This window comes from Heloderma suspectum, chromosome 1, assembly GCF_057233095.1.
Source record: "Heloderma suspectum isolate Gila_16-S chromosome 1, 16-S_ref, whole genome shotgun sequence".
In the NCBI taxonomy this organism is placed as follows: domain Eukaryota; kingdom Metazoa; phylum Chordata; class Lepidosauria; order Squamata; family Helodermatidae; genus Heloderma; species Heloderma suspectum.
In genome coordinates, this window is record NC_139458.1 from 382,913,774 (window position 1) to 382,937,101 (window position 23,328).

General features: G+C 44.0%; 1 protein-coding gene across 2 annotated transcripts in view; it reads left to right on the top strand.

Annotated features, from left to right (window-relative positions):
- Positions 1–23,328, top strand: part of ZFAND3 (zinc finger AN1-type containing 3) — a 202,940-nt gene that overhangs the window by 134,690 nt on the left and 44,922 nt on the right. For both annotated transcript variants that reach the window (XM_084828515.1, XM_084828514.1), the window contains one exon: positions 13,130–13,195. In XM_084828515.1, coding sequence (XP_084684641.1) covers positions 13,130–13,195 — 66 coding nt within the window. The remainder of the gene's footprint in view (positions 1–13,129; positions 13,196–23,328) is intronic.

A 23,328-nucleotide genomic window follows, 5' to 3' on the forward strand; every position in this document is an offset into this window, starting at 1 on the left:
GCCAGTCACTGACTCTCAGCCTAACCTACCTCACAGGGTTGTTGTGAGGATAAAATGGAGAGGAGAAGGACCATGTAAGCTGCCTTGGGTTCTTTGCAGGAGAAAAAATGGTGAGAGACAAATGTAATAATAAATGAAAATAAAATATGTGATCATATTTAATCTGTGGGGATTTTGGTTAAGTAGCAATTGTGGAGGCAGAGAGATGGTTTTAACTCTTTCCCTCCCACACTCCAGACTAAAATCCCTCACCTGGTTGCTGTGGGTGGAAGCTGATGATGGCACTGATAGCAGCTTTCACCCTACAACAGATAGTAACAGGGTGGGGTGGGGGATTTTCATCAGGAATGTGCTGTGGAGGGGAAAGATTAACCACCTCTCCCTGCAGTCCTGGGGGCAGGGGGCGGGGGGGAACAGCTATGGTTTATGGTAAAAAGCAGATGTTAACAGACATTTATCATTGTTTGGGTCATGATAACTTCAGCACAAGAAATTATCCTTCCCCCCTCTCCCATTTCCCTTCTTCGGTTTTAGGATTCAGGTCAGGAAAAATAATACAGAAGTAGCTCTAGAAGTAAAAACTACATGGAGAAAATTCTTCCAGCTTAGCTTACTCATGGTTAGGGCTGCTTCCCAGAGCACACTCCTGTGAGTTCGCTAAACTTGTCCTGCTGCCATAACTTAACTGCTGGTGAAGTGTATGTTCTCCCCCCCCCCTTTTTTTTAGGTAACTGTAGGAATGTTTATAGTTTTCAGAATGCATCTTTGTGTTATGTCCTTTCTTCCTCTACAGTTCTCTAGCTTCTTCTTCTTTTTTTGAGGATGTGTTGACGTTAATAACTTCACCAGCACAAGGATACATTTAGCCTGCATTGTCTGTAGATGATTTGTTGGATTTCTTAGTAGGTGGCTCTCTCTAAAATGTTGATTATACAGATGGGAAAGAGGGAGCTGAAAGACTTTTCTCTCCTAAGTACTCCTTCAAAATTTGCTTATTAGAGAAGTCTGTGTACTTTATTAAAAGGTCATGCCAGATACTTCAACAATTTCATTTAGTTTGAACCCTTCATCCCCTTCTCGGGGGCTGTCACATTCTTTTCCTTTTTTCTGTGCAGTTGCAGTTATAGCTGACATGGTGCAGGTTTAAGTGAAGTCTTAACTATAATATGACATGAAAAATGTCAGAGTGGAAAATCTGACTTTAGCAGTTGGGTCTGGTTTGATATTTCAGGAGCACTGCACTGCAGAGGACATGATTTCATCTTAATTTATACTTAACTTTTTCCTTGACTTTACAGACTTAGATTGTTAAGCATAATTACATTGTTCTGAAGATTTATATAAATATGATATTCCTGTAATGCTTTATGTCATTTGAAAATAAAACATGCAGCTGCCCTTGGATGTATTCACATAGTTGTAAGTGGGATTTAATACTAAAATTTCCATTGCCTAGAATGTTCAGACTGTGTTCCATAATAGTTCTGGTTTCAGTCTTAATACATGTGGTCAAAAAGCTTACTTAAGTCACTTGAACATCCATAGCTCCTTAGCTCTTCAACCCTTTAAAAATTACTATTATATATCTGTTTTCAAATGTTCAGGCTCCCCTCTGCATGTTCACTGAGCATGTGTAGGGTAGGGGGTACCATTGAAGTAAGAAGTTCTATCATTGCACTTCACTGTAAATGTGTTAACCTCAAACAAGATTCCCAGTTACATAGAGATGCCTACATGAAGAGAAACATGTGTTTACAGTAGTACTGCAGTGCCATCCCCTACCCTATGCACATGCCAAGGGAGAAGCTCAAACATCTGAAAATGTGTTGTGTATGTTGTGTAAGTTCTGACTGAAGAGTTTTTCTTTCCAAACAGCCATTTGAACCCTCCCCCTGCCCCAAACAGTCACATTTCCAAAGCAATTTTCAGTGTAGGGAAAGAATTAAGGATGTTATTTGCAGCAGGTTCACATTTTTGCAGTATTTTCATCACTGTTCCTCAGGGGAACACACAAAGTGTGATGCTGACATACAGCCCGAAACTTCAAGGGATGTAGGGTGAACATAACACTAGGGGGGATGGGCACTGTTAGTCATGACTCCCTGAAATGTATCTACTACATTTCGGAGGGAGAGAGTCTCCCCTTCATGTGATCCCAGCGGGGAGCAAGGTCTGCCACCATAAAGTGTGAATTGGTCCTTTGTCTTTCCATACATAAGTTGGAGAAGAGAACCCCAACTGGAAAGGACTAGGCTAAGAAAAACAAAAGGTTGAAAGAACAAAAATGGGTGGGCGGGGGAAAAAGAAATAAAGTAAATAATATTACCGACCAATATTGCTTTGGAACACCAATCACAATACTTCCAGAGAAATCAGTATTCAGCAGTCAGTGGAGCTTATTTGAGTTCTCTTTTCAGTGTTCTGAAAAGACCTCAAATATCTTGAAAGCCATGTGGTCACATTTCCGCAAGCCTTGACAGTCATTCCACTCATTTCTTGAGCATCTTTGTAGATCTAGATACAACTGCTAACAAACGGGAAGTGATTATAGGGGCCCAGATATGCCTCATGTTTGTTGTATGGCATAGTTTTTCCATTGACCATAGAGCATTTTTAATCAGGGACCCCATTTTAAGTAGGGGAGCATTGTTTCTATGTTACAAATAGGAATGGTGATGCAAAACAAATTGTGTTGACACAGCTACCTTAATCTCAGTACCCTGCTTTAATATATTCTTTACTGGAAACCAGTTAATTAGAGAAAGACTGTAAAGCTTTTAAGCTTTGACAGCAAGAGGTTGCATTAAAATATGTGCATGAAGAATCTGAATTTTAGTCTCAATCCATTTAACTAATTTTAATAACCTGAAGCTATAAGACTTGTTGACTCTTGGGCAACTATAGTTTCCATATGTGGCTGAACGTTACCATACATGCAGATGGAAAGCAATGTCTCTGAAGGCTTCCATTACTGATTTTGTTTCCCTCTAGTTTTTATATCTTATGTGTTTGTAGTTCTAATTCATGGCTCTTTTCAAACTTGATTATGTAGATAAATTAAGCATGTCTCTTCTAATTACACACATTCATGGCTAGATTCAGGGTGTCGGCAAGTTTCCCAAAATGCCAGAATCTTGCTTATACTATCTAGAGTATCTTTGTTGGTTTGTGTGCTGCCAACTCTCACGATGGTTTAAAAAAAATTTTTAAAGCCTGGCTACTCGAAGTTCATGAACAATCTTGTGAGTTTCTATTCTCCAAAGATTCTAGTAAAAAGCATTTAAGTCATAGCATACCTTGAAAGCATTTTTTAAAAACTGGATTTTAGATGTTTGAGCTGCCTTTTCTTTAGAGTGGGTATCTTCTAAAAGTGTTTCAGCGTTAGTTTCCCAAGCAATAGTAGCTTCAAACTTAGAGGTGAAAAATACGTTTTCATGGACATGACAGCTATTACAATCTTGCTTGCAATATTGTTGCAGTAACATTGTTGGAGCTCTGAATTTGTCTTTCCTCTAGGACTCTGGCCTTCTTTCTTTCCTTCTTTCATACCTGTCTGTCTGCCTCTGTCTGTGATTTTTATCTTCTACAAAAATTCTCCTCTGTCCCAGTCCAGCCAATCATGAGAGTAGTTGCTTGTTTATTCCTGCCAACTGAGAGAGCTTTTTGTGCTCTTGTTGAACTTTAGAACATCTTGCCTTCTTCACTGGCTTTTCGAGCTTTGCTGAACTTTTTATATCATTCTTCCTGGGATAAACTTCCTAACATTTACATTCTAATTAAACCTTTGACCTCTAAATTATTAACCTTATGGCTGAAACTAATTAGTACACACACACAAAAAATATAAGCCCCATTTTATAATAACATAAAACCAAACTAAATGCCAAAATGGAGGACAGCTCTGTTCCTTAACATCCAGCATGCAGTGAGACTGACCAGTTCCACACTACAGAGTCTTTTTAATATGTACTGGAGGACTTAAGAAGGGTATTTCATTCTGGACAGCAGACCCTGCTGAAGAAAGGATCTAGCCCAGTTTGAGTTCTGCTAGGGGATTGGCAGAGGGTAAGTTTAAGAAGTGTGGTCAGACAAGTCCAAGGTCAGGTTTAGGATAGGCAGAACAAAGAAGTTGATAGCACCACAGAGAGCTCTGAGTGAGGCTGGAAACCAAACAAGCTTAACTTGTAAGTTGCTCCAACAAGTAGACTTCTCAGATTTTGACTGAAGCAGCCTTCAGTAGCGTTTTGCCTTCCTCTAGGTCATCAGCTCCATCTGCACACTGAATGGGGGCTTCTCCCTTAAAGGGACCTTGTTTAGCTTAGAACACTTTGACTGTAACAGTGCAGAGGTGACTGCTGTGTTGCTGTGGCTTCAGAGCTGGAGTCCAAGGATGGTAATACAACCTCGTTGGGATGTAGGGAACTAGCCCCATGGGCTTTTCTGGGGAAGAGACGCCTGAGATGTGCTTCTGGAGTACAATCCTCTTCCTCATCTGAGAAAGTATCTATACTGGAGGCCTCTTCCCCTAAGGAGAAGGGATTGGCATCTCAAACTTGACAAGGGTAAAGATTAGTTATAACCAAAATAGGCTGCCTACCATTCCTAGTAAAAATTTGTAGATTTCTCCTAAATAGCCTGAGCTGAGCCAGTGAGGAAGTGGCTATTCTTTGCTAGTATGTTCTGTTGCAACCAGAACTCCAGTCTGCTTCACAGCAGGTGAAACAGAAGGGTGGTCAAAAGAGTCATTGAAGGAATAGGGTGGGAAGCACCATGGCTGCATCCTTTCCTAGTGCCTCAAAGGTATCTTCAGGTACACTTTCCTGGATGTTGTTTTGCAGCCTGATCCACCATGAGCTTTCAGAATAAGGCAGGTTCATAGAATCATAGAATGGTAGGGTTGGAAGGGGCCTAGACCATGTGAATATACTTTTTTTCCTGGAGAGAGAACGATATGTAAATTTAAGGGATACCTCATGCCATCCTGTATACCGGTGTCAGCTCCAGGTTTTTGAGAGCCCGTGGGCAAGACACCCTCAGTGGCCCCCCTCTCTCAGTGAATCTTCTCACTGCCATTACCACCAATGCTATTTGCTCCTTATTCTCTTTCTCATCATTGCTATTACTTGCTTGTTTAACAGGCAGAGAGCCAGTAAGCAAGTAGGCAGTGGTATTTACTGCACCTGCTTCTCACTGCCACCATTGTCTGGGTCAGAGCAAGAGGCAGGTGAACAAACAGGTTGCAGTGGTGAAGAGGAGGGGTATTCCAGGCTGTTCTTGTCAGTGGGCCCCTGCTGGGATGTGGGCCCTTGGGAGGTGGCTGAGCATTCCTTGCATTGATGTCTGCCTTGTTGTATACCATTAGTAACTATGGCTAGAATATTTAGCTCTTTCAAATCTGTTTCACCTCCTAGGAAAATAAAGTCTTAGAACAGTTCCTTTCTGCAATATTCTTAAGCAGATTGTGTAGAAATAAGGTGCTCTCAAGAAAGTGTTGGAATTTTAATAGAAATAGCTAAGGGCATGGTTTTTAAATCTTTTTTCTGTTAGGCTCTATTACAGTTTTCTAAGATAATTCTAGTGAAGAATTTTGTATATACTGTGTTAGTATTAGTAAAGGCAAAGGATATAATTGATTGCATAAATCTGTTTGTTGAATGATATCATAGCAAAAATAGTACTCATGGAAATTGTTATTTATGTGTCTACATATGCTTTACTTCTAATGTATATACCCAGAACTTTATCTGAACATAAGAATTGGTATACCAGTATGTCTAATCCTGCAAAGGTAAAATCATCAAGGAGATTATGATGGGAGTAAAATTGACAAGGTATTTAATAAGGGATGATGGATTTCTAATTAGTCTACAGTGCCTGTAGTTGAAAATTAATTGTGGTGTTATGTAAATGTCATGTTAATTAAGAGGTAATATGGAAGTACAATAAATCTACAAAAAAGTTACCTATTTTTGTTACTATTTATGCAAAGTTACAAGAGGCTCATAGCAAAATGAGTATTGACCTACCTCAACTTTTAGTTGACAGTTTGACAACTTGTGTTCTTAATTGATGTTGACTGGCTTTTTACTGCATGCATTCAGGAATACTGGTCTCACAGCAACATCCAAAAATCTGCCTCTACTGAGTTCTGCAAATGGTGTCAGCATTCATATGACTGCCTCACCTCATGGTACCCTCAGCTGGAACTCAGCCCAGACAGATTCCAGACCATAGTTCCCACACTCTGAGAGTCATAGGAATGAGGCCTTAAGATAGCACATTTGTATTCAGATCCAGATGTAATTGTTAAAACCCTAATTGAGCATCAGTTGCCTGTAAGGGTAAACTAATACCATGCTTCTCAAAGTGTGAGGTAAGTCCCTCTGTTGGAGGTGCAGGTAGTTGCTAGAGGAGGCTTGACAGCACAACACATTTATGTGCTTTGATTACGCTATATAATTATCTGTCACTACATTCATTTTATTAGTGTCTCTTCTTTCTGTATGACCTAGTTATTTCCAGAGTTGGGTTATGCATGAATATTGTTAATTTTAAGGAACGTGCGTATGTCATTTTTTTATATATATAGTTAGAGACACCAGAACAGATTTCTTTCTATAGTATTGGGAATACTATAAAAACTACCAATCCAGTACTTGGATGCTATGAACAGTAGCATGGTAGGCAATCATGGTAAGCTACCTTGAGTTCCTTGGAGGAAAAAAGGTGAGATACAAATGTAATAATAAATAATATTTATAATAATAAATATATTACTATTATTTATAGTAATAATATAAATAATAAATATAAATATAAATAAATAATCTGATAAGGAGCATATGTCTTTTGCATAGCAAAAGGCTTCCTTCTGTACTGGGACAGTGGGTTACTTAGGACTATCCAAATGGTAATTTTATATTGGAGAGTAATTGATCATAGAGCAACTTCAGTCTGTCATTCAAGGGCTTCAAATGGTATGTTCTGTTCTTTAGCCACCTTGGAAAAGTGTCACATAAGCAGCTGATTTGTGTAGAGCTAAAAGCAGTTGCTGGAAATATTGCTGCTTAGTTGTTTTTCAGTCAGTGTTCCTTGTGAAATCTATAATTGGACAATGCACAAAGCAATTATTTATTATAGTTCTCAGTAACAGAGTGCAAAAGCTTAGTAAGTGAAGTTCTGCATTAGAGGATAATTGTAAAGTCCTGGGTGTGCTTTGTTGCTTAAATCTACAAAGTTTGCAACTAAATATTTTACCCTGCAATAAATGTGGGCCTCAGATTAATTGCTTTTTCCACAATAAGATCAACTTGTTACATTCTGTGAAGTCTGTAATAAGTTTAATCAGGTTTTACTTCTGAGACTAAAACTTAATGATAGCGTAGAACTACTTTATCATGACTCAGGCAGTGTGTTACATGCGTGGTAGAACATTAATGTTCATCTGTTCTTCAGATAAAATATGCAATCAAATTTGGATAAAGTTCCACACAAAACATGTTTATAATCTTCTCTGTTATACTGATATTTCAGAGTACAAATACTTTTTCACATGGCTATCCTGCTTCCTTTGTAATTACTTTAATCTTCTCTGCAGGAATATATGGCCACCAAAATCTATCTGAAAACACTCATCATTAAATTGGAACAATAACACTGTTTAGTTTAAGCTTTGATCAGTGTACGGTAACAAAGCAGCTCTACACACATTGAACCTATTCATAAGGCTGGTTTCCAGGAAACCATGGAGTTGCTAAAACTGAGAGGTTAATACAAAAGACTACCTCCAGGTGGGAAAAAGCCACTTTTAAGATTCTTCTGCCCATGGGTCACAATATTCTTTAGGATGTTGTTGTTCAGTCGTTCAGTCGTGTCCGACTCTTCGTGACCCCATGGACCATAGCACGCCAGGCCTTCCTGTCCTGCGCTCTCTCCCGGAGCGTGCTCAAGTTCATATTCATTGCATCCATGATGCTATCTAGCCATCTCATCCTCTGCCGTCCCCTTCTCCTTTTGCCTTCAGTCTTTCCCAGCATCAGGGTCTTTTCCAGGGAGTTTTCTCTTCGCATTAGGTTGCCAAAATATTGGAGCTTCAGCTTCAGTATCTGTCCTTCCAATGAGCACTCAGGGTTGATTTCCTTTAGGATGGACTGATTTGACCTCCTTGCAGTCCAGGGCACTCGTAAGAGTCTTCTCCAGCACCACAGTTCGAAAGCATCAATTCTTCGGCGCTCAGCCTTCCTTATAGTCCAGCTCTCACAGCCATACATTACTACTGGGAAAACCATAGCTTTGATTAGACGGACCTTTGTCGGCAAGGTGATGTCTCTGCTTCTTACTATGCTGTCTAGGTTGGCCATAGCTTTCCTCCCAAGGAGCAAGCGTCTTTTAATTTCATGGCTACAGTCACCATCTGCGGTGATCTTGGAGCCCAAGAAAGTAAAATCTGTCACTGCTTCCATTTCTTCCCCTTCTATATGCCAGGAAGTGATGGGGCCAGATGCCATGATCTTCGTTTTTTTAATGTTGAGTTTCAAACCAGCTTTTGCACTCTCCTCTTTCACCCTCAACAAGAGGCTCTTGAGATCCTCTTCGCTTTCTGCCATTAGGGTGGTATCGTCTGCATATCGGAGTTTGTTGATAATTCTCCCAGCAATCTTAATTCTGACCTCTGATTCATCCAACCCGGCATTTCTCATGATGTACTCTGCATATAAGTTAAATAAGCAGGGTGACAATATGCAGCCTTGTCGTACTCCTTTCCCAATTTGGAACCAATCGGTTGTTCCATGTCTGGTTCTGACTGTTGCTTCTTGACCCTCGTACAGGTTTCTCAGGAGACAGGTAAGGTGGTCTGGTACTCCCATCACTTTAAGAATTTGCCACAGTTTGTTGTGATCCACACAATCAAAGGCTTTAGCGTAGTCAATGAAGCAGAAATAGACGTTTTTCTGGAATTCTCTTGCTTTCTCCATGATGCAGCGAATGTTGGCGATTTGATCTCTAGTTCCTCTGCCTCTTCGAAACCCAGCTTGTACTTCTGGTAGTTCGCGGTTCGCATACTGCTGAAGCCTAGCTTGTAGGATTTTGAGCATCACCTTGCTGGCATGTGAAATGAGCGCAATTGTGCGGTAGTTTGAACACTCTTTGGCGTTGCCCTTCTTTGGAAATGGAATGTAAACTGACCTTTTCCAGTCTTGTGGCCACTGTTGAGTGTTCCAGATTTGTTGGCATATTGAATGCAGCACTTTAACAGCATCATCTTTTAGGATTTTAAATAGCTCGGCTGGAATACTGTCATCTCTGCTAGCTTTGTTGTTACTAATGCTTCCTAAGGCCCACTTGACTTCACTCTCTAGGATGTCCGGCTCAAGTTCAGTGACCGCACTATCATGGCTATCAGGGACATTCAGATCTTTCCTGTAGAGTTCTTTTGTGTATTCTTGCCACCTCTTCTTAATCTCATCTGCTTCTGTTAGGTCCCTGCCTTCTTTGTCCTTTATCATGCCCGTCTTTGCACAAAACGTTCCCTTGAGATCTCCAATTTTCTTGAAGAGATCTCTAGTCTTTCCCATTCTGTTGTTTTCCTCGATTTCTTTGCATTGTTCACTTAAGAAGGCCTTCTTGTCTCTCCTTGCTATTCTCTGGAACTCTGCATTCAGTTGGGTATATCTTCCCCTTTCTCCCTTGCTTTTCGCTTCCCTTCTTTCGTGAGCTACTTGTAAAGCCTCATCAGACAGCCACTTTGCTTTCTTGCATTTCTTTTTCTTTGGGATGGATTTCGTTGCTGCCTCCTGAACAATGTTACGGACCTCCGTCCATAGTTCCTCAGGCACTCTGTCTATCAGGTCTAATCCCTGAAATCTATTCCTCACCTCCACTGTATATTCATCAGGGATATGATTTAGGTCATACCTGAACGGTTTAGTGGTTTTCCCGACGTTCTTCAATTTAAGACGAAATTTTGCAAGAAGCAGCTCATGATCTGAGCCACAGTCAGCTCCAGGTCTTGTTTTTACTGACTGTATGGAGCTTCTCCATCTTTGGCTGCAAAGGACATAATCAATCTGATTTCGATATTGACCATCTGGTGACGTCCATGTGTAGAGTCGCCTCTTGTGCTGTTGGAAAAGAGTGTTTGCTATGATCAGCGTGTTCTCTTGGCAAAACTCTATTAGCTTTTGTCCTGCTTCATTTTGTACACCAAGGCCATGCCTGCCTGTTATCCCGGTGATTTCTTGACTTCCTACTTTAGCATTCCAATCCCCTATGATGAAGAGGACATCTTTTTTTGGTGTTAGTTCTAGAAGGTGTTGTAGGTCTTCATAGAACCGATCAACCTCAGCTTCTTCGGCCTCAGTGGTTGGGGCATAGACTTGAATTACTGTGCTGTTGAATGGTTTGCCTTGGATTCGTACTGAGATCATTCTATCATTTTTAAGATTGTACCCCAGTACTGCTTTTCCCACCCTTTTGTTGACTATGAGTGCTACTCCATTTCTTCTAAGGGATTCTTGCCCACAATAGTAGATATGATGGTCACCTGAATTAAATTCGCCCATGCCTGTCCATTTTAGTTCGCTGATTCCCAAGATGTCAATGTTCAATCTTGCCATCTCATGTTTGACCACCTCCAGCTTACCTTGATTCATTGATCTGACATTCCAGGTTCCTAAACAATATTGTTCTTTACAGCATCGGATTTTCTTTTCACCACCAGACACATCCACAGCTGAGTGTCCTTTCGGCTTTGGCCCAGCCGCTTCACTCTTTCTGGCGCTACTTGGAAATACCCTCTGCTCTTCCCCCGTAGCATATTGGACACCTTCCGACCTGAGGGGCTCATCTTCCGGCGTCATCTCTTTTAGCCTTGTGATACGTTCCATGGGGTTTTCTTGGCAAGAATACTGGAGTGGGTTGCCATTTCCTTCTCCAGTGGACCACATTTTGTCCGAACTCTCTGCCATGACCTGTCCATCTTGGGTGGCCCTGCACGGCATAGCTTATGGCTTCACTGAGTTACGCAAGCCCCTTCGCCACAACAAGGCAGTGATCCATGAAGGGGATTCTTTAGGATGATTGGTACCATATCTCTCCCCACCCCACCCTGAACATTTCATAGGCCTTATCCTATCTTGATATTTTAGTGAATCTTAAATGTACAAAAACTGTAGTTCAGTTACCTTCTGTGAACAATGTCATATTAGCCTATTTAATCATTCCTTACTGCAGTTAAGGAACATAAGAAGCAGCATTTCTAAAAATAAAGATACATGGTAACCTAGCAAGCACCTCATTTTCATTGCTTTATCATTCAAATAAACTTCAAAATTGTGAACAAGTAGTAACTCCTGCCATGATAATTATAATAAGGACTCACTAAGATTACATCTTGTTTCATTTGTTGCCCTTTTAAGCATCAACTTGAAATGTGGGGTGGAAAATATCCCTTAAAATTCTTGCCTTTTAAAGTGTAAATGGATTCATTGGAGGGCAACAAAATTGATGTCTCATCAGTGCCCAGCTAAGTGCTCCTGTGCAAGTTAATATTTACCATGTGGAAACAACTCTTCTTGATAGCTCGTTCCCATTGCCACTGTAATATCTAGCTCTAATAGCATGAGGAGACACCCATATTGTGAGCAAATAGGACTTGCTCACCAGTGCTATGTGTGAAGTGTGGCAATGGGGACATGTTATGCAGAGGCATTTTATCATGGGAAGTGTGCTGGGTATGTTTTATTCTGAAGCTTTTTATAGGGAAGGGACATACTTAGTATTTATATGTGATGATTTTGATTGTTCAGATGTTTAACAACCCTGTAAAATAGGGCAATTTGATCCCCATACTGCAGATGGAGGGCTGAGGAAATAGTGCCTAGCTTAAGTCCACCTAATAAGTTCATGGCTGAAGTGAGTTTTGGTTCACAGGTCACACTCTTAACTAGTACAGAATATCAGGTGTGCTGGCTTCCTGATGCATGCATACTTAACAACTAATAACTACACAGCTAGCAGCCCATCCACATAGCAAGAGGCTTACTTTGAGAAAACGGTTTTGCATTCCTATTGGTACTTGAATATTCACCTTTTATCATAATTACTTTATTTTAGGTGATAACATTATAATAAGCCAGTGATCAAGGCTGCAATATAGTAATATTGCCGGTTACATTTGCTGTCAATTTGTCTCAGTTTAAGTGTTCAGGTATGTGTGTTTATTCCAATTGAAAAAAAAAACCTATTAGGTGGTTGGATTAACAAGCTCTGGAAAGTTGTTCTATGATGCATGTTGAGAGCCTCTAGGAAATCTAGAAGCCAGTTACCAGGTGGCTAAGCATTTGCCATTTTTTCTTCACATAGGTAATATTGGTTTTAAAGAATATATTTAAATATATATTTCTCTCTAGTGGTATATGTCACTTCCTTCAATAATTCTAGCCATCATTCTATTCTCATCTGCCCACTATATTATCCTCTTGCATGTTTTACAAGGTGTAAACATTTTGGTAGAAGAACTACTTCTAAAAATGGGAAGAAATTGGAGTACAATTTAATAGTTCAGACCTAATACTTCGTAACATAACTAATATGATAAAGAATTCATTTGATAATCTGGAAAAAATATTTTTCTGCTTAAAACTAAATTTCCCAGTCTAGTATCTAATAACATGGACTAGTATCCAAAAATCTGCTTAGGCTCATGGAAGGGATATGAACTAGTCCAGTAGAGTTTTCCACTTGCTTTCTTTGGACAGCTGACCCCCATGCCATTGCAGAGGCCACTGTTGAAACTCCCCTCCCATTTTGAAAACTGTTCTATAGCATGGTAGATTGCAACCATAGCTGATTGCAAAAGGTCTAAATCCACCTTGGAGTTGAAGAACTGTGTTTCATGGTTCTGTGGATCCTACCCAAGGTAAAGATGAACTAGAAAGAAATGGCTGGTGGAAGAACAAAAAGCTCCAGATGCATTATCGTTGTTCTGTCTCATCCATTAAACTTTGTAGTGTGTCTTACGCAAACGTATATTAGTTATGCATGTATTGGAAGTAATCCTGTTCTGGATTATCAGTATAGAAATGCAAAAGTAATTTGCTGGAACTGACTGACTGACTTCTGTTTCCAGGTGGGCCATGCACAGATACAGCTCATGTCTCCTTAACCACAGCAACCAAAAGATCTTGCGATTCAGGTAAATCATAATTTCTCAGACTATATATTAAGCAGTATACTGAAGGAGAGACCAATATTCAAAAATAAAGCTGGGAATCAAGAGCAAGCTTTGGTGAACTGTCACTCTGGATAATTGATTCATGACAATTATGTAGAATGTGGAGGCAGTCCAAGGGTCCTGGAATCCAAAATACACCCAGTCTCCAGCTTGATAACTAGCTCCATGTATTTATTTAAAACATTTCTACCCCACCTCTCCAAATGTCAAGATGGCTTCCAAAAAAATTAAACAACAGAAGTAAGCAAAAACAAATCAAAGACAATAAATACAAAATCAGCACAGGCTCACAATGTCCACTCAGCAATAATGGGTCTCACAGACTAGGTAGGTTTTGCAAACTTTCCAGAAAGCTACAAGACCGAAATAGCTCTGTACCTTATCAGGGAGGTCATTTTACAGCCTTGGAGCAATTGAGATAAAGGTCCTATTTGTAGCCACAGATTTCTGCATCTCACAGAGTATTGGCACGTGAAGCAGGGATCACCACACAGAACAGAGGTAGCAGCTGGGCTCATATCGAAAGAATCGGTTACTTAGGTGTGTGGATCTGAGGCCATGGAGGTCTTTTTAACAGTAAGAACTGGTACCTTGAATTGGGTCCCAAAGCTTATTGGTAACTAGCACAGTTACTGCTAGTTGGATATGTTCCCACTTCTCATCCTCTACCAAAGCCCAGGTAGCGGCATTGTACTCTTGTTTAAGATTCCCAGTCATTTTTACAGGCAGCCCCACGTAGAGTACTTTATGCTAGTTGATCCTAGAGGTTACAAAAGCATGGATCAACATAGTAAGATCTCTCCCCCCCCCCAAAAAAAAAAAGGCCACAGCTTAACGATGAAGCTGATAAAATATGCTCTTGGCCATCACTGACCCCTGTAGCTATGAATAAAGGGATCCAGGAGTATCCTTCGGTTCTAAACTGTTCAGAGGAAAACTACTACTCTTATCCCAGGAATAACCATCCTCTCAAGAGCATTGGCATTGTCTACCACATTACCTCCATCTTGTCTAGATTCAGTTTCAGTCTGTTCATCCACAGCCTCATAAAACTGGGTTAGAACCAATTTGAGAAGGGTTGTTGAAGGATGTGCCACCCAGATGTGCCTGTGGTTCTTCTGCCACCAGACCCTGGATTACCTTCCTTACAAAGAGAATATCTGAAAGTGAATTAAAACTAACAAAACTATCCCTGTCTAACAATTGTTTCTTCAGGAGCAGGTAAATGAATACTAATAGGAAAGGAACCCTTCCCACGTATTTTTGGTTTTACTGGTTCAGCTAGCAGCCCTCTAAGCTCTACTCAACTAGCCTTAACAACTAAGATGGGCAGAGATCTAAACAACATGTGCTTGGGTTATAAAGGCCATCATTTGAAACTGTACCTTCAAGAAATCAAGCAAAATCCTCATAGCAATCTCTTCCTCTGGTTGATCCTGTTTTAGGCATGTCATTTGACAGCCTAGAACTGCTCCACTCAATATGATTCCACTGCTGCAGTGATGGCAAATAAGAGATTTCTTCACTGCAACCTCATAGGCCTACAGATGAGCAGCCAACCACATATCATATGACTCACAGAATCATAGAATAGTAGGATTGGAAGGGGCCAACAAGGCCATCAAGTCCAACCCCCTGCTCAATGCAGGAATCCAAGTCAGAGGATCCCTGACAGATGGCTGTCTAGCCTCGTCTTGAATGCCTCCAGTCTGGGAGAGCCCACTACCTCCCTAGGTCATTGGTTCCATTCTTGTATTGCTCTAATAGTCAGGAAATTTTTCCTGATGTTCAGCCAGAATCTGGCTTCCTGTAACTTGAGCCCATTATTCCGTGACCTGCACTCTGGGATGATCGAGAAGAGATCCCGGCCTTCCTCTCTGTGACAACCTTTCAAGTACTTGAAGAGTGCTATCCTATCTCCCCTCAGTCTTCTCTTCTCAAGGCTAAACATGTGCAGTTCTTTCAGTCTCTCTTCATAGGGCCTTGTTTCCAGTCCCCTGATCATCTTTGTTGCCCTCCTCTGAACCCTCTCCAGTTTGTCTGCATCCTTCTTAAAGTGTGGTGCCCAGAACTGGACACAGTACTCCAGATGAGGCCTAACCAGTGCCGAGTAGAGGGGAACTAGTACTTCCTGGGATTTGGAAGCTATGCTTCTATTAATGCAGCCCAAAATAGCATTTGCCTTTTTTGCAGCTGTCAGGAGCGCCCTGGCGGCCTCTTTCAGTAGACTCCAATAGCCAACTCAAGACACAGACAAAAGGATTCTTTTCAAAGCTTTAATCCTTTTACAACTTAATGACTCTTTCAGATGCTAATCACCAGCAATTAAAGCAAGGAACAGCAGAGTGGCCTAAGCTTCGAATAGGCAGTTGATCCCCTTTTGAAAGACAGTCACTTGAAGACCCAGAACTTATGGACTAGGGAGAGATCCTCCCTCTTTCCCTTGGGTCCATGGGAGGCAGCCGTTGCTTGTGCGCCAAACGGGCGCTACGCCTCCTTTCCACGCCCCCTATTGCTCATTGCTCTCTGCGTCTGCATCAAGCATCTAGCAAGCCTCGTTCCCGCACTTTCTCACTGCTAGGATCACTATCTATCTCAGGAATGCCGGCAGGAGTAATCTCTGCCAGCTGCTGTGCCGGTGAGGGATGAGTTGGCTCCTCTCCCATGGATTGCTGTTCCTCCTCAGAATCAGCTCTGGGGCTCTATGGGCTCAGTTTCCACCCTGACATCATCCCTGCTCCCATGAGGCCCCCCCCCTTGTGCTCCTCCCCTGGGGCCCCAGATTTGTGGGGGTACAGCTGATGGAAGCCCCTCAGCAGCAACGGAGCATGCACATTTTCCGCGGGTTCCCAGGATCACTCATCAGGCCCGTACCCCTTCCAGTCCACTAGATATTGCAGGCGGCCGCGAGAAAGGCAGGAGTCCAGAATCTCTGTGACCTCAAACTCCTCCTCCCCCTCCACCAGCACTGGCGGCAGACGAGAGCCGGCCGAGCGATGAGGGTCGCCAGAAACCAGAGGGGACAGCAAGGACCAATGAATAACAGGATGGATTTTCATGGAGCAGGGGAGAGCCAGGCGAAAAGCAACAGGGTTAATCTCGGCTGTAATCTGGAAAGGCCCCGTGCGGCGAGGCACAAGCTTCCTTGCGGGCGAGTGAGGGGGGAAGTATTGGGTGGACAGCCAAACCCAGTCCCCCAGTTGCAGAGACGGACCCGGCTGGCGCCGCCAGTCTGCAGAGGCCTTGTAGGCTGTCTTGGCTTGCTCGAGGGAGTCCCGTAAGAAGTGGTGTACCGCTCGCAACGCCTCTAAAAAGTCATGGGCCGCTGGCACCGAAAAGGGAGCTAAGGTGGATGGGAAAGCCTTGGGGTGGTAACCAAAATTGGCAAAAAAATTGAGTTTGGCGGGTGGAAGCATGGCAAGCATTCTTATAAGCATATTCTGCGAGAGGCAGCAAGGAAAACCAGTCATCTTGCTGGTAATTGACATAACAGCACAAATATTGCTCCAGAGCCGCATTGGTGTGCTCGGTCTGACCGTCCGTCTGCGGATGGTGGGCGGAGGAAAGACGGAGCGTCACATGGAGAAGACCAAGTAGCTCCCTCCAGAAATGGGCAGTGAATTGGGCCCCCTATCCGAAATGAGACCCTTGGGCCATCCGTGGAGCCAGAAAACATGCGCCAAAAACAACTCCGCCGTCTCCCTGGCTGTGGGCAATCCAGAGCAGGGGATGAAATGGGCCATCTTAGAAAACAAATCCATCCATCCATGGTGGTCTTACCGTGTGAGGGAGGCAAGTCAGTGATGAAGTCAAGGGAGAGCAGTTTCAAGGCCCTGAGGGAGTAGGCAGGGGGTGAAGCAAGCCTGTGGGCTTGCCTGGGGGGGGGGGGGCCTTCGCCCGCTGGCAGGTTGGGCAGGAGGCGACATAGACCTTGACGTCCCGACACACACGAGGCCACCAAAAATCCCGCGTCACTCCGTGCAGGGTCTTGGCGAAGCCAAAATGCCCAGCAGTGGGGGAGTCGTGGCACTGATGGAGGACCTTCTTGCGGAGTGGTCTAGAAGGCACATAGACCCGACCGGAATGGTAAAGCAGGCCACCTCGCAAAGAGAAGGGGGTAGAGTGGGGGGGGGGCAGAGGCTAGCCCCAATTCCTCCACTTCTGTGCCAGCAAAAGCATCCTGAGCCTGCTCTTCCCAAGAGTGAGCTACCGCAGCTGCCGCCAGGCTCTGGGGGGGAAGAATCAGAGGGGGGGGATTTCCCTCACCCCCTGGCTGGAGGTCCGGCTTACAAGAAAGAGCATGTGCTTGTAGGTTGTCGGAGGCCTTCACATGGCAAATCTTAAGGTGGAACCAGGGGGAAAAAAAGCGACTATCTAATCTGCCTCTGGTTTAAGGCACGGGCTGTCTGAAGATGTTCCAGGTTGCAGTGGTCAGTTCTAACTTCAACTGGGTGCTGTGCCCCCTCCAGAAGGTGACACCAGGTCTCCAAAGCGGACTTGATGGCCAATAGTTCCCTCTCCCAGATGGTATAATTCCTCTCAGACATGTTCAGCTTCCTGGAGTGGTAGGCGCAGGGTTGCAAACTGCCGCCCGCCCGATCTGGCTGAAAAAGCACCACCCCCACCACAAAGTCAGAGGCATCAGTTTGCACCACAAAAGGCTTCCTCGGGTCGGGATGTAACAGGATCAGCTCAGAACTAAAAAGCTTCTTAAGTTCCTCGAAAGCCTGTTGGGCAGATGCCGCCCAATGAAAAGGAGATTTCCTGCCCTTAAGGAGGTCCATGAGAGGAGATGTCCCCCGAGCAAAGTTGGGCAGAAACTTCCTGTAGAAATTAGCAAACCCCAGAAAACGTTACAAGTCCTTCTTGGTGGATGGAGCCTGCCAGGAGAGGCCAGCCTGGACCTTTGCAGGACCCATGATGATACCGTCAGGTGAGATAATGTAGCCAAGGTAGTCCAAAGAGGTTAGGTCAAACGCACATTTCTCCAGCTTGGCATAAAGATGGTACTCACGGAGGCGCTGGAGGACGGCGGAGACATGATGCTCATGGGCGTGGGGGTCCTCAGAAAATATAAGTAAATCATCGAGATACACAATGAGGAAAGTGTCCAAATAGTCTCAGAAGATGGCGTTCATAAAACGCGAAAACGTGGGGGGGGGGCACAGGCGAGCCCAAACGGCATCACTAGGTGTTCGTACGCTCCGTACCGGGTGCCGAAACAGGTCTTCCACTCATCCCCCTCCCGGTTCCGAATCAGATTGTAGGCGCCACACAGGTCCAACTTTGTGAAAATCTTGGCTCGCCCCAGGCACTCCAGCATCTCAGGGATCAGGGGGAGGGGGTACTTGTCAGGGATCGAGACCAAATTTCGTGCACTGGGCGGAGTTCTCCAGATTTCTTGGCCACAAAGATGGTAGGGGCGCAGGCGGGGGAGGAGGAAGGGCGAATGAAGCCACGTTTGAGGTTTTTGTCCAAAAACTCGCAGAGCTCGAAGTTCCAGCTCCGACATCGAATACAGTTGTCCAGCGGGGATGGTCGCCCCCGGAATGAGATTAATGGCACAGTCAAATGGGGGGGGCTGGTCAGCCTCCTTCTTGTCGAATACATCCCAAAAAGCTGCATACTTCTCTGGGAGGATCACGGTAGCTGAAGAACTGCCAGAAACAGACGAGGAGGGGAGGAAAGGGTTAAAGCCTGGACTGGGACTGGTGCCTTGATCGGAAGGCAATGCTCCCAGCAGCAGGGAGACGCAAACTCCACTTGCTGAAGCTCCCAAGAAATCTGAGGATTATGCTTAGAGAGCCAGGAAACACCCAGCACAATTGGGTATTGGGGAACCTTGGCCAAGTGAAACTGAATCTGCTCAACGTGGGACTGGGTGTGCAGAGTGAATGGAGCTGTAATCCGGGTCACCGCGCCCGAAGAAAGAGGACGCCCATCCATGGTCTCCATTGCCAAAGGGGCAGGAAGAGGCAGAGTAGGAATCTTGTGGAAGAGGGTGAAGGTTTTATCCATGAAACTGGTCGTGGCCCCTGAGTCTACTAAGGCCAGGGCCTCTACCCCACCCCACTGGGAGGAGTGGAGGTGAACATGTAATAGCAGATGGGAGGGTGGGGGGGTTGCAAAAGTCACCCACCGGGTGTGAAACCGACCCCCACACTGGAGACCCCCAACAGACTTGGGGGGCAGCCTAGTCAGGCCTGGGGAGGAGGAGGAAGGAGAGGAGGGGAAGGCAGAGGTGCTGCGGGTCTAGCGTGGCAGGTTTTGGCGAAATGTCCCAGTTTTCCACACTGAAAGCATCGTAGCTCAGCACGCTGCTGCTCTAGTTCCTCTGGGGGCAGTGGGGCTCAGGTAGCTCCCAGCTGCATCGGGGTCTCCTCCGCCCCCACCACAGGGCCGGGGGGGGATGGGCCAGGAAACATGGGGGAATGGGAGGAGGGAAATCTCGGCCCCTGGCGCCCCGCCGGGTCTGCCGCCGGCCCTGCCGCCGGCCCTCCAGCCAACTATCTATGTGGAGGCAGGTCTGGATGAGGTCCTCCAAAGTATGCGGGCTAGGCGTGCGCGCCAACTCACCCAAGATCTCGTCGTTCAAACCGTCCAAAAACTGAGCCACCAGCACGGCATCATTCCACTGTAAATCCTGCATCAGCAAGCGAAAAGTTTGGAAACTGAGTCCTTGCCCTGCCTGAAGCGGCAAATCTCCTGACAAGCCATCTGCGTGCGCAGGGGGTCACCGAAAAATCTGGCCATCGCTGTCATGAAACCTTGATAGTCCCCGAGCAGGGGGTCATTAGCGAGAAGAAGTCCCGAAGCCCATTTAGCTACCACACCTGAAAGTAGGTTAATGATGAAGCCCACACGAACCTGTTCCGTCAGGAAATCCTGAGGTCGAAAGCGGATGTACAGCTCTGATTGGGGCCGGAAAATCTGAAAAAGTCCTTTCTCCCCAGAAAACTTCTCTGGCAAAGCCACCAGGCACTTGCGGCGGGGGGGAATCGGAGGTGGCGGGGGTTGAACCGCAGCTTGCAGATTCTGTACGGCAGTCGTCAGTTGAACCACTTGATCTGGGGCTCTATGGGTTCAGCAGCCACATCACATTGTTGGCTCATATTCAGCTTGTGATCGACAACAATTCCAAGATCCTTCTTGCTTGTAGTGTTGTTGAGCCATGTATCCCCCATCCTGTAACTGTGCATTTGGTTTCTTTTTCCTAGTGCAGAACTTGGCATTTATCCCTATTAAATGTCATTCTGTTGTTTTCTGCCCAGCACTCCAGCCTGTCAAGATCACTTTGCATTTTGTTGCTGTCTTCCAAAGTATTAGCTATCCCACCCAATTTTTTGTCATCTGCAAATTTGATGAGCATTCCCTGCACCTCCTCCAAGTCATTAATAAAAATGTTGAAGAGCACTGGGCCCAGGACTGAGCCCTGTGGTACCCCGCTCATTCCTTCTCCCCAGATTGAGAAGATCCCATTGATAAGCACACTTTGAGTCCGATTCTGTAGCCAATTGTGGATTCACCGGATCGTTGTTTCATCTAGCCCACTTTGAGCTAGTTTGCTCATCAGGATATCATAGGGCACTTTGTCAAAAGCTTTGCTGAAGTCAAGGTATATTATGTCTACAGCATTCCCACAGTCCACAAGGGAGGTTACTTGATCCAAAAATGAGATCAGATTCGTTTGGCAGGATTTGTTCTTGACAAATCCATGTTGGCTTCAAGTAATCACTGCATTGTTTTCAAGGTGCTTACAGATGGATTGCTTTATCATCTGCTCCAGAATTTCCCCAGGGATTGATGTCAGACTGGCTGGTCTGTAGTTCCCAGATCCCTCTTTTTTGCCCTTTTTGAAGATAGGGACAACATTAGCCCTCCTCCAGTCATCTGGCACTTCACCCATCCTCCATGATTTCTCAAAAAGAGAATAGATAGGAATCTGCCAGTTCCTTTATTACTCTAGGATGCAGTTCATCTGGCCCTGGAGATTTGAACTCATTCAAAGTAATTAGGTGTTCCTTGACCATATGCCCATCAATCTCAAGCTGCAATCCTGCCCCTTCAGCCTGTACTTCACCTTTGCCAGGGGGTCATAGACCCTCTTTTGGGAGAAGACTGAACCAAAGTAGGAATTGAATGAGCACTTCTTCCTTTTCTTTGTCATCTGTTATCTTTTTGCCATCCTTATTTAATAGCTGAACCACTATTTCTTTCCTCTGTCTTTTACTATGAACATAGCTGAAGAAAGCCTTTTTGTTGCTTTTAGCACCCCTCGCTAACCTCAGCTCGTTCTTAGCTTTAGCTTTCCTGATGCCATCCCTGCAAATCTGTGCTACCTGCCTGTACTCTTCCTTTGTTGCTTGTCCTCCTTTCCACTTCCTATGTGTGTCCTTTTTTGTTTTCAGGTCATCTCTAAGCTTTTTGTGAAGCCACATTCTGTTGTCTTCCACCTTTTTTTCTTGTTGGAATTGTTTGTGATTGTGTCTTGAGAATTTCCTTTTTAAGAACTCCCCCCCCCCATATTGGACTCCTTTTCTCGTTAGTGTCGCTTGCCAAGGGACCTTACTGATCATTGTTCTGAGTTTATTAAAATCAGCTTTCCTAAAATCCAGGGTACGTGTTTGACTACACTGGGCTTTTGCTTCCCTTAGAACCAAGAAGTCAAGTATAACATGGTCGCCTGACTCAATGCAGATCAAGTCAGGCCAGCTCACTGACTGTGGGGGGGGTGTCTTAAAGTGACATTTACACAAATTGTGGGTGCAATTTGCACAACTTGTGCAACTGCCGGCCGAAATTTGTGCAAATTTCATCTGTAATATGCTTAATTTGCACAAATTGCACCTGAAATTTTGCAGCAATTGCAAGCACAATTTGCACAAATTACAGCTGAAATTGTGGCTTTAATTTGGGTAAATATTGCTTTAAGAAAAAACATCCAAGAAAAGTTCCCAGATTCCAGGAAAAAGCCGAGCCCAGGGCTCTGAAGAAATCCAGCAGGCTTAAAAGGGGACAGATTTCCCCACAATGGCCATGCTTATGCTTAACACTGTTAAAATAGCCTACCAATACAGATCTAAATCAATAACAACCTAAATGCTCAAAATATAATAGTCATATGAGCATTCACAAAGGGGGGAAAAACAGGGCCCTTTCCATGTAGCCTTAATTTTTAGTTCTATAAAAAGTGCTTGGGGCAAGCCTTCTGCAGCAGTACTCACAAGCAGACTAGAATGAGGTCAACTGAACAGAGTATGGGGAATGTGCGGCCCTCCAGGTATAGTTGGACTGCAACTCCCATCATCTCACACCATTGACTGTACTGGCTACGGCTGATGGGAATTGCAGTCCAACAACATCTAGAGGGCCATATGTTTCCCATATATCAGATTAACCCTTAAACTAACTGTCTCTAACTATATATATGTGTATTTAATTTGTATCACACCTTTCTGCCAAAAATGGCACTCAAGATGGCTAATAATAATAAAATACAGATTAAAAACAAAATCTTAATTAAAGAAAACATCCAATCCATTAAAAAAACAATTAAAAACACAAGAATAAAAGAAACAGACAGCACCCAACCAATTAAAAACCTCTTCGGCAGCAGACCAGCTTACACGCCAAAGATCTTCCATTTATCATGCTAAGACAAGATAATGGCAGCTACTGTAGACCCATCTTCTTTAAAGCAAGGGTGGGCAATTTCTGGACATCCGGGGGGGGGCATTTTTGACCCCCAGTGTGGGCCACAATCTGTGGGGCACTTGGGGGGGGAAAGTTGAAATTGCTGGTTTGCCACCGAATTTTGGTGGCAAATGACACCATAGCACTACAGAGTGCTACAGTGGTTAAATTTAGGTTGTTTTGAAGCTAAATTTAACTTTTTTGGCCATTTGGCACTCTGTATCCACTATAGATGGCATTGTTTTTCAGGGATTTTTAAAGGGGAGGGGCAACAGGAGCTGCAATGGAGGACGGTGAGGGCTGCATTTTGCCCATCCCCACCTTAAAGGTTTAAAATATCAAGCCTCAGAATTCATGCAGATTCATTAACTTTTGGGAAATGATGAACTGAACTTTTAAAA